Below are 11,330 nucleotides of genomic sequence, written 5' to 3' on the forward strand. Positions count from 1 at the left end.
TTGGATGCTAAAATTTTAAAACTGATGAAAATAGGATTTTATAGAAATGAAGACGTTCCTTTAGTTTCTTTGTTTTTTTCGTCGTATGTTGTGCGTAGATCCAAAATTTAGCATACATGCAAAATTCAAAGTTAACTTAATCCTATTTAGGAAAATTTTTCTTTGGTCAAAACTCAAATTGTTGTTTTACGGGCCAAGCTACCCAAAAAAAGAGGGTCAGTCGGTCGGCGAAAAAATAAAAATTATAATTTGACCTATGAAATCTTCTAAATGGGAAGCAAAAACTACTTCATCTTGACAAAATTGTGAAGTGCCTTATCTGCCAAAACTTAATTTTTGTCACCCTTAATTATTAGTCGGCCCTAATTTTAGTCACCTCGTAAAAATTTAGTCACTAAGGGCCGACTAATAATCAAATTTTTGGCCATTTCTAAATTTTTAGTCGGCCCTAATTTCAGTCACCAAGCCAAAATTTAGTCAATTATGGCCGACTAAGTTTTTGCCGATAAGGTAGAAAATAAAAAGACACATGAAGCTCGAATTCATGGATAAAATGAAAATTTGAATGAAATATTCTCAATGCCTTGGAAAACTACCAAAATTTTGCAAATTTGGCATTCTGTAAAGCAATGAAAACATAAATGTATTTACCACCAAAATCAATTTTATTTTTATTTCGATTTTCGGAAATTCAGGGTCGGTTGGGCCCGCAAATTTTTTTCCCGTAAGCGGCCCAAGCTCTGATTTAGCGGCCCAAGACCTGAATTACCGGCCAAAGACCATACGTTTTGGATGGGAAAACCGTGGCTACATTTTCCATGCAACAGTTTCATCATCTCTTGTCTGTGCACAGAACCAGTATCATCTACGGCTGATTTCAAATTCCTTGCGTAGAGGAAGCGATAAACGTGAGATACACTCTGGTACAGAGTATTTCATCTCGAGCCTAATAGATATCATCCTCTTGACAGCTTTTGAGCGATTGAGAATTGACACAAGTGAAAAAAAAGAATTTTTCATCGTTGGGATGTGAGTAATCTTGTCGTGGGATATTTTTTATGTCAACCCTGTAGCGCCGAGTACCGACTGTTGGTTTTGTCGTCAAACATGGAAATGAAGGAATGGACAATTGTTTTGGATCATTGTTTTCTCCTCGGATATATTTCATTCAGTAATCAGAACTACCTATCATATCAAAATTTAATTTACTATAATATACCGCTCTAAACAATAATAAAATACCCCACAAAATTGTTACTCCCTCGCCAAAAAGATATTGTAAGAATTCAAAAAATACAGATTTTCAACTACGCGCTATTTTATTTGTAAGAACAATTTTATAAGAACACTAGCCTCAGATTTAGGCCTCCAGAACAAAAGTTCTATTGTTTGGAACAATAGAAATTTAAGAAAATCCTCAGGTTCGGCAAAATTTTACTGGGTCTTCTAATAAAACCAACCGTTTACCATTTTAGTCACTAAACTGAGCGTCTCATAAGTATATCATGGCTCCACACATCCCGGACAACGCCTTCTCTGATTTTCCAACAAGTAATTCCGGTATTTCAGAACATCATTCTTACATGACTGTGGACCCGCAACCGCATGGCCACCCAAAGTGCCGCTCTTCTTCACCAAATCTTTACACCCGTTTTTGGCACATTTGTAAGAGAATTTCCACCAGTGTTTGTGTGCTTTAGTTTTGAGTTCAAATCGAACAAGAAGTTTGTACCAAATTCGGTTATATTGACCACGAGGGGCCTGTTCACTCAATTGACCTGAAGAATACAGAAGAAATTGATCGAGGGTTGAGTAAACGTTAAATTACAATCAGTGTCACCCGAGATTCGAATTCGTCTTAGACTATAGCATAGTCTAGGTATTTCGTCGTTTTTAAAATAAAATTTTAAAGTTCGGGCGGGAAAAGCAAGATTTCAAAATATTTTTAAAATTATGATGACGTCAGTATTTTAAAGTATTTCATTTTTATTTTTTCAGTCGAAAAGTGATGACGTCATCAAATTTCATAAGCAAATTTTTTTATTCTGGAAACATTAATTATGTGCATCTTTGGACGAATTTCAATTAATTTCGATACTTAAATCAAAAGTTATTAGGACTTAAATGTTTATGACGTCATCAAAATAGCAAAAATCTATCTACGCAAAATCTAAGTTTTTTGCGAATTATGCCAAATTTCTTAATCAGAAAACATCTGAATCTTATTCTACTTGTTGATACCCTTCATTTGAAATGAAAATGAGCTCCTAGAAATGATTTGTAACGTTGCAAGCATTTTGACCCCGCCTTAATACCCTTAGTAGGCGAAATACGTATATATACGTTTTGAAAAGGTTATTTTACCGATACACAGTCTTTTGGTCATAACTCCTGACCACTTGAGATTGAGAGAAAAAAAATCTGCTATTTTTTGTAGCTGAGAGAAACTCAGGCAAATTATGGCACGTCCAAGTTTACCATAATTTTTTATCACCGTTTCCACTTGTCATAGGATATCACTTCATGCATCGAAAGAAGCCTATTGGAGTGTAGATCACTAGAATTGCTGTGCCATAATTAATTTTTTCGCCCAAAAAAAGATATTAGACAGTTTGGCTTATGGTATATTCATGAAATTTGGACAAAAGTTGCATATCAATAATAGGAACATTTTTGTATAATTTTTTTTTGCAAATTTTGCTGACGTCAGCAGAAATCAGCAAAATACGAAATTTTGCAATTAACTGCTGACGTCAGCAAAAATTCAAAAATTTTGTTTCTTAAAATGATCCTTTTAATGGTGTGCAACTTTGGTCCAAATTTCATGTTTTTACCATAAGCCAAATTGGAGTTATTCAAAAAACAAGTTTTGCTGACGTCAGCATTTTTTGGTTTTTGCCTAATATCTTTTTTTGGGTGAAAAAATTAATTATGGCACAGCAATTCCAGTGATCTACACTCCAATACGCTTCTTTCGATATATGAAGTGATATGCTATGATAAGTGGAAACGGTGATAAAAAATTGAGGTAAGTTTGAAAAATCTGGATAGGCCTTAATTTGCCTGAGAAGAGCTTTCCAACGATACCAAAGTTGGTACCTGAATCGTTTGTCCTGGTCGAGAAATTGCCTTTGAAAGAATAAATCTCCAGAAAAAAATGATAAACTTTTTGGCCTTTTTCAAAAAAGTTAGCGGCTTTGAAAGGTTAATACCCTGTTTCCAGCCATATTTCCATAATAGAATATTTTTGAGCGGAGCTTTTAGATCCTGAGTGCGTGATTAGGGCTAATATTTAATATTCCTCAAGTAAATTAAAGCACCTAATTTATGATTTGGCTTTTAAAATTTTGCAGGGAACTCGACCTCAAAAAAGTCTTTATCAACAAAAAATATCAGGATTCCGTTTACGTCTAGAGTGTAGCGCAAATTAACTTGTATTCCCAGGCTGAAATTATAAGAAATGACCCAATCACAAAAGATGTATTCAGAACCATGATAAAAAAAACTGAGCAAAAAAGTTTTTCTCACCTCTTTGAAACCAGTTGTAAGGACCACGTGGTTTCGTGCAGTCATATCTTATTTTCCCATTGATCAAGAACCTCACCTTCCCTATGGCGAAGAAAGTCAAGTATGAAGTCGTCCAGGCGAATGGTAAATTCGCACCAAGATCCTTTTCTTATATGACTCTGCTGTAATGCTCACAAAGGCTGCTCTAGGTTCGAGATATATTTATCTGGCACCCAGATGGTGAAATTTTCATCCGACACGCTAAAGCTCTGAAGGTCGGTAAAATTTTCAACATCTGGAAGGTTTACATTACGGAATTTTGCGAGACTGCGTCAAGAATTTTGCTGCGGGAGGTCTGGTAACCCAGCCCTCAGGGATTGGCGGGTCCAACCGAAATATTCTAGGTTTATGGGCAAGGACTGTTGAACCCGACTGAGGATGCGGCACGCCAAAGGCCGACTATCATTCCTCTCCGATGGGAAATTGGCCCGCTCCCTTTAGAGCTTTAGCGTGAGCGGCCGCCAATCCGCCATCGGAATATCAGATAAGAGATATATTTGATAGTGCAGATTGCCTTTGAACATTTCTTTCTGAAGCCTAGATTAGTGGATTAGTTATGAAGTGATCCCATTTAATCTTCATTTCTTAGGCTAGTATTATAATCTTGTCACTGTTCGCATTTTTCGTCTTATTTGGCACCCTTGGCTTTGAGAAGATCTTTCCTGGTCAACGATAGTTGGAACACTACAAGAATAAATTAAGCATGTTTATGTGAGCTATGTTAAAGACATTTCCAAACGAAACATACCTGTATTAAAGAACCTTAGATATCGTACGTGCGCTTTTATAGTGGTATCGCTGTGAATTTTAAACATCCCGTTTCTATGGTCGTCTCTGAAATTAATTGTGATTGGTCGAAGTTTGGGCGTGGCATACCAAGGTGTTTTAAAGGACTGGAGATGAATCACAATCTTGTATGGTCTTTTACAGATCTAAGGCGAGAGGAGAAGGGTTCCATTTTTTCGGTTTGTTAAGTACAAAGTTAAGAGCATTTTAAGACTTTGAGGATTCACATCCAAATTCTTAGGAACATGGACAAAAACACAGAAAATGGTGAAAATGAGAACATATTAAGTACATTTTATGGCTTAAAAGTCAAAAAGTTATGAACATTGGATGTCCTTATAGAAAATCGTGTATGGTGTTTCTTTCTCGTAAAAGTCTGAGTCTTGACTTTACCCCATGACTATGGGTAAAGCAGCTCCATACAAATATCCGCTATATAAATAGACGACGTCTGAGATACATCGAAAGCTTAGATTAAAAATCAAACTCATTTCCTGTCGCTTAGCTTTTTATGATCAAAATAGTGCTTACAAAACATCGTGTCACATCCAGTATAATGAAAAATTGGTGCAAGTGGCTCAAAGTATGAGACTGATTATAAACCTAACTGTTAGCTTTTTGCGTGTCATCAAAGATTTATTATACACTGGATAAATGACTCATAAAACGATGGAGAGCGATCATTGTATTTCCATTGTTTCAGAAAACAATTGATGTTCTAGCTTTGCCCGCAAAGGACAACTGTCATGGCGGCTCGAAGATGTCTGATTTTTAAAAATCTTTATCATCAGTCTTATTTTAAAGAAGTTCTCTTGCTCTTTCTTTTTGTACATTTGCAGAAAAAAAGTTTGTAAGGCTAGCAAGTAAGGCTAGCATTCCAAGCTGGATACATTTGTGAAATCTAATGTGAGAAAAACATCATTGGACAAGAAATTCAGACAAAATGCTTATAGTGACACGAAATTTTCAATTGGGAATATCTTTCCAAGACTGTCCCTAGAAGAGCTGAGATTAACATACATAAGATTTGAGTGTCTTGGCTCCACTGTGGTATGAAAATCCTTTGGAGGCACGTGGTGGATGGCAAGGTGGTTTTTTTGAGGTTGAAGTTTGAAAATTTTGGGATGAAAATTTCTATCGAAATCCCAATGGGAATAGAAAATCTTTTGTTTCCAGCTCAAAAATTCCAGTGGGGATGGTTTTGGAGTCCAATTTTTTCTATTCAATTTTCAATGGGGATAGAATCATAGGGCAATTTCCCAGTGGGGTTGAAAATGTAGGGTATTTTTTTACCGGGGACAATTTTTTGGCCTATTTTTCGTTTTTCACCGGGGTGGGGGGGGGGGGGTCCACCGGGTCTGTGACACAGGGGTGTAATTAGCAATTAAGTGGAAGAATCTGACTCTCACAGGAAAGTTTCAAGTCATTTTTGGGAATTGGATGAGTGATTTTCGATAAGAAATGCAATAAAAATGCTTCGAAAAATCATTTAATGAGGGAAGGAGAGTGAACAATAATATCTTTACTGCGGACATAGCTAGTACACGAGAAATCGGCAAAAGTCTGTTACTTGTATATCCAGTGTATAATAAATCCTTTGTGTTATTTTTTGTCATTACCTACAAGTTTAAGCAAGCGTCGCTTTTATTTAAAGACAGGGAACAATTTTGAATAACAAAATTCAAACCTCAGTTTGGAATGGAACCAGCACTCCCTTGACATTCAGCTTTGGTGTTTTGCAAACTTTGGAGATATAACATCTGCTACTTTTTTTGTAGATTGGCAAGCATTTCAAAAAATCAATACCATCATGCAACATTGCAATGTACCTATATTGTCGTTGAAACAAAAATAGGAAGCAAGCTTATTGTAGAGGGTTTTTATCTTCTCCTCGTAGAGTGCTTCCTATAATAAAGAGTTGACACAATATCTATGTTTCAAACTCGGAGCAGCTGAAAATCACTGATGATTGGTGCCTGAGCACCATGGAACTCTGAGTTTGAAACATAGATAGTGTGTCAACTCTTTATTATAGGAAGCACTCTACGAGGAGAAGATAAAAACCCTCTACAATAAGCTTGCTTAGGAAGCAAGCTCATATTTATTTAGCTTTTTCTCATTGTACTTTCTTCCTATCTAGGACTAAAGGGTACCAGAAATTATTCCCAATAAAAAATGAACTCTGTGAAGTCTTGCCTCTATTTATACTCCTTGAATTATATCGAGGAAGTAATTCAAATCGATTTTCGAAAGCTACAATTACAGTAAATTGATGAAAATCAAAGTTCAAACTTCCCAGTGGGAAAGATACCAATTGGAAATTACTATAACACCACTGGGCGAAATAAGAGATTTCAAAATCTGAAATTCATATTGAAAAATCATATTTCCAAAATTTGGAAATATTTTGAAAATATGATGTTTCAATCCTGGAAATACCATGAAATATTATATTTCCATATACAGTTGTAAATATGAAAAAATGACTTTTCTATATTTCCAAAGTTTCAAGATATTCCCAGGATTGGAAATCTCTTATTTCGCCCAGTGACAACCATTCCCGTTGAATGGGAATCGCTCCCACTTTTTGAGTTGAAGTAAATACATTTTATTATATTTCAGATTGAGATTTTGATTTTAAAATTTCATTTCAATTGAGTGTAAAAATCACGCCGAATTTTTGAGACAGGGATGTAAGGGGTATAATAGAAGCTCTATTAGTGGAGAATCAAAAATAATTTCTTTTACCTTGCAATATTAGGGGGAATACTTGGATCTTGTAAAACTCTCGATAACGTGTTCCGTATTCTATCCACGTCTACATCAGCATCGGCATTAAGAAGAAAACCACCGAACAGCAGAAGCAAAAGAGATATTCTTCGTAAGAAAGTCATCTTTCCTAAATCTGTTATTGACTTGAGATGAATGATTCGAGAAATGTGGTAAGAGCTTTTTATATGTTTTTGGAAGCCGGAATAAAAAAATACACCACTTTTATGAAGTTACGCCGCAAACACCTACTTATTCAACTTTCATAAACTAGATTCCTAAAACAATAAAAACAGCCACCATCTTGTACTTGTTTTGAAGTTTCTTTCATAAGGAAAATTACCATTCTTAGAATTTTCTCCCCTCACGCAATACACAAAAAGGCTTTCTCTTCCGCCTTTCAATTTTGGAAGATTGATTATTACCCCCTGAATATGATACTACTTTGCCTTTATTCGAGACAAGAAAGCAGAAATTGTATGCAACAAGCTTAACTTTTATAAATTCCTCCCTTAGAAAATGCTAGTATTAAGCGCTAACTTTCATGGATCACCGTTAATTGAGCCATATTTCCTGAAACTTTGTTTAAAGAGGTCTTTAAGCTAATAAAAGGGCCTAAAAGTGCTACAAGTACAAGTTTCTTCCAATACAAAGGTTCATAGATTAATTTTCTAAAAGAAATGTGAGTAGAAACTTTCGCGTACATGCTTTTTTCTTTTATCAGCATAACGTTTGTAAGCATGTGCAGGCTCAGTTTTTGATACCTAAACAATGGCTCTATTGTTTGACAACAATAGAATGCTAAACATAATGTGAGCCTGATATATGTTGAACGGTGAAAAAGAATGCAGCTATTATATTTTGATTTTTCCCAATTTTTGTGAGCCTGATATAGGGACAGTCACTTACTCATAAAAAGACAAACATGTATTTGCCTGTTAGAATTAAAAATCGTGAAACGTTCTGCACGCGTTGACCTTCTTTCAACCTAAAAAAGATATAAAAATCTGAAAAAAAAGTATTTGAAATCAGCAAAGTTCAAAATTTTAGACAAGTATGAAATCAAAATCTTCGACCAAGTAGAATTTAAAAAAAAAATTTTTCATCTTCATTTTCGAAAATTTTGAAAATTTTGAAGTCTTAAGATATAAGAGGTATAATTACTTTTAATTATGTCTTCTCTCCTTCAGAAGCAATGCATCAAAACGTGCGGACTGCCAATTTTTTTGGAACAGACTTTAATTTATTAATAATGCGTTTTCTGATTCACGTGAATAAATCAATCATTCTAATAGATGAAGGCTTAAAGTCTGTCTCAATATAATCTGCAGCGGGGAGAAAAAAGGCTGTAACTTTTGATATCATTTGAATTTAATAGCGGTATGTGCTTGTTGAAAAGATATTCAAGAGTGAAATATCATCAAAAAGAAAAATATCAAAAAACGTCGGAAAATAAAGAAGAAAAAGATCAATTTCTTAATAGCCGTGTTATAATTATCTATCGAAAGTTATTGCCTTTTTGTCTCCGCTTCAGAATATACAGTTCTGAAGGTTTGTTCGTACAATCAATGGACACAAATCGATTTCTCACATTGTTTTCAAGCCTAAAATGAACCACCTCGGGAAGAAAACCAGAAAGGTATTTGAAAATGGGATCTTAGAGACTGTTGTAATGTAAGACTTATTTTAGTAATATCAGTTTTACTTTGTCAATAAAGTTCTGGTGTGTTTTGGAGTGGACTTTAATTTAAATCAAACTATACACCAGTTAAATTTTAATACTTTTTTCGCACATTTTTCAAAAGATACTTTATAAATAGTTTCAGTCTATAAAAATTAGACTATACATTTTAACTATTGACCCCTAGAAGATATTACTTTACGTTTGTTACATACTAATTAAAAATACTAAGATAAGAAAATTTAAGGTTTAATGCTGCTCAATTTAGATACAAGGACTTTGCGTAGAATTTCTGCTTCCTTTTGCATAACCTCGATGTTGATTTTCAATTGAGCATTGCTTTTTAGAAGTTCAGCTTCTTGTTTGAATAAATCCCCCTGTTTTTGCTTTCGTTTGGCTCGTGTAATTTTTGAAGCTTCATTATTTTTTATCCTGCGCACTGCTTCCTTTTCACTTTCATTTTCTTTCAAGTTCAATGGAATTATCTGTTCATGGTGTTTAACAAATTTCGTCGTGCTGCATTCAGTATTTGAAGTGTCTGTAAGTTTACGTTTTCGACTAACTTCAAGTGCAGGAGAAACTTCAATTTCTTCTACGTTTACGAGACCGTCTTTTTGACAATTTATTAGATTGTCATTAGTAACGATTGCATCATCATGCATAAAGTCTGAATCAAATAATGTATCAACTAGTTTATCAAATTCATTTTCGTTCTGACCAAGATCATATGGTGAATTTAAATCACTTAAAATGTCTTCAATATCACTTGAAGATGTTGAATCTGTCAAAGGTGGAGAGACAAAATCTTGATTGACATCAAAGTCTTTGAAATTTGTTTCAGTAAATAAATTACTTGATGGTTCTAGGTATGATTCCATAGCATTAAAATCTTCTAGCGGAAACTCAGAAAAATCTTGGGAATCTGAACCATCCTGGAGTTGATCAAATACAAATGATTCTTTGCATGGTGTTTCGGAGGAGAGCTCTTTAAGAACTTCATCTAAGAATAGATCATCGTTTGTTTGTACATCATTGTAAATATCTGAAGAAATAAGAAAATAGAACATAAAGTTAAATTGGAAGCAAAAAACAATGAAGCAGCAAACAAAAAAACTTTCAAAGATCAAAAAATTTCAATGCCTTCAAATGAATTTAAAATACACCAGGTTCAAGTAAAATCATATCTTCTAGAACTTACCATTTAAAAGCTGGTCAAAATCACATGACACAGATTGGTATAGATTGCATGAATCCATTGTGGTTGTGTTTCTTTGTAAACACAGTTCGCTTGTTAATTTCTCTGAATACTCTTTCTTCAAAATATCGGATACACTCAAATTGCGCTGCAGATAATGATTCTCTTTCTTGATCGGCAACGTCGAATGCTCTTTCGGAACAATCGAAACTGATTCCGTCTTGAGCTGAGTTTCTTGCTTCACAATTATTTTCTCGATTATTTTCTGCAACTGGGCTTGAGACAACGGCTTTCGGCTTGAATTCTTCACATTCAAAATCAGACTGACTTGATTCTTCTTGTTGATCTGAATTCTTTGGTTGACAAGACTTTTGTTGACTTTCAGGCAAACAGGAGAAACGGATTGGTTGCGAGACAAGAGAAGGGGATCCACACCGGTTAAAAACACGTTCTTCTGACTTTTCGTTGGACTCCACAATCTGCTTTCTGCTTTCTCCAAATTGGAAGAGCGCCAACATTTGGGCGAAGAGGAGTTGAGCCATGGACTCTTGTTGTTGTTGATGCTTGTTTTGAGACATTTTGGTAGATTTTTTGTAAATTTTTTGGTACAATCTACTGCCGTACTTCTTCTTTGAAGTATTTAGTTGGTTTTAGGGGCTAGATACAGCCTGGCAACTTTAACTCCTGTTAAAGTTGCTAAAAGTTCTAATTTCCTTCCCAAAAGATCCAATGTGGATCGTTGGGTGTTTTGCTTTCAAATGCAGTTTCAGGAGCCTCAGCACCTGACCAAATCAATAAAAAGTTATCTCACAATAAGTGTGATATGTATAAACTGTTTGGAAAGCACTGGATGTCCTTGAAAGTAACCAATCAATCAGCAATTCAGTAGACTTCAGATCTTCTTCTGGATGCCAGAAACGCTCGAATCAAAAAGGATGAAATGTTGCACCAAAACTTTGTTTATATATTTTTTCGTGGTGCAAGGATTGCTAAAATTATACCATTACGTAGCTTTTAGCCAATCAAATGCCGTCTTCGTGGTCATATATGCACGAAAACTGAAGTCAATTTTAATTATTCAGTTTTGATTTTAGAAAATACGACCACGGATAATCGAGGAGAAAGAGTTGCACCACGAATAAACCATTACATCATTTCATTACATAGTAAGAAGGAGGGAGCGCGGGAAAAAGCACCATGCTGGAGAACGACTTAGTGTGCATCGTCTTGGTAACCGCATAATAATCACTTTATTCACTCATTTTTTCGATAAGCACAAGCAGCTGAACATTCATTCAATAAAAATAACTTAAAAGAACAGGGGGCTAATTA

General features: G+C 34.9%; 2 protein-coding genes across 2 annotated transcripts; both read right to left on the reverse strand.

Annotated features, from left to right (window-relative positions):
• Positions 1 to 1,142: 1,142 nt before the first annotated feature.
• Positions 1,143 to 7,320, reverse strand: LOC136811264 (uncharacterized). The gene is made up of 5 exons (XM_067067879.1): positions 7,102 to 7,320; positions 6,041 to 6,182; positions 4,316 to 4,499; positions 3,529 to 3,609; positions 1,143 to 1,778 (listed from the first exon to the last, which is right to left on the reverse strand). The coding sequence occupies exons 1-5, from the start codon at positions 7,245 to 7,247 to the stop codon at positions 1,504 to 1,506; spliced, it is 828 nt and encodes a 275-aa protein (XP_066923980.1). The 5' UTR covers positions 7,248 to 7,320; the 3' UTR covers positions 1,143 to 1,503.
• A 1,570-nt stretch (positions 7,321 to 8,890) lies between these two features.
• Positions 8,891 to 10,936, reverse strand: LOC136811265 (uncharacterized). Its single transcript, XM_067067880.1, has 2 exons — positions 10,002 to 10,936; positions 8,891 to 9,845 (listed from the first exon to the last, which is right to left on the reverse strand). The coding sequence occupies exons 1-2, from the start codon at positions 10,057 to 10,059 to the stop codon at positions 9,046 to 9,048; spliced, it is 858 nt and encodes a 285-aa protein (XP_066923981.1). The 5' UTR covers positions 10,060 to 10,936; the 3' UTR covers positions 8,891 to 9,045.
• Positions 10,937 to 11,330: the final 394 nt, after the last annotated feature.

The sequence above is a fragment of the Clytia hemisphaerica genome, unplaced genomic scaffold, assembly GCF_902728285.1.
Source record: "Clytia hemisphaerica strain Z4C2 unplaced genomic scaffold, Clytia hemisphaerica genome assembly, whole genome shotgun sequence".
Classification (NCBI taxonomy): Eukaryota; Metazoa; Cnidaria; class Hydrozoa; order Leptothecata; family Clytiidae; genus Clytia; species Clytia hemisphaerica.

Coding starts and splice junctions, on each gene's coding strand:
- LOC136811264 (XM_067067879.1), bottom strand. CDS start 7,247: ATGACTTTCTTACGAAGAATATCTCTTTTGCTTCTGCTGTTCGGTGGT. Junction 6,183..7,101: donor ATTCCCCCTAATATTGCAAG/GTAAAAGAAATT, acceptor ACGACAATATAG/GTACATTGCAATGTTGCATG. Junction 4,500..6,040: donor TGGTTCCATTCCAAACTGAG/GTTTGAATTTTG, acceptor CTCTCGCCTTAG/ATCTGTAAAAGACCATACAA.
- LOC136811265 (XM_067067880.1), bottom strand. CDS start 10,059: ATGGATTCATGCAATCTATACCAATCTGTGTCATGTGATTTTGACCAG. Junction 9,846..10,001: donor TTTTGACCAGCTTTTAAATG/GTAAGTTCTAGA, acceptor TTATTTCTTCAG/ATATTTACAATGATGTACAA.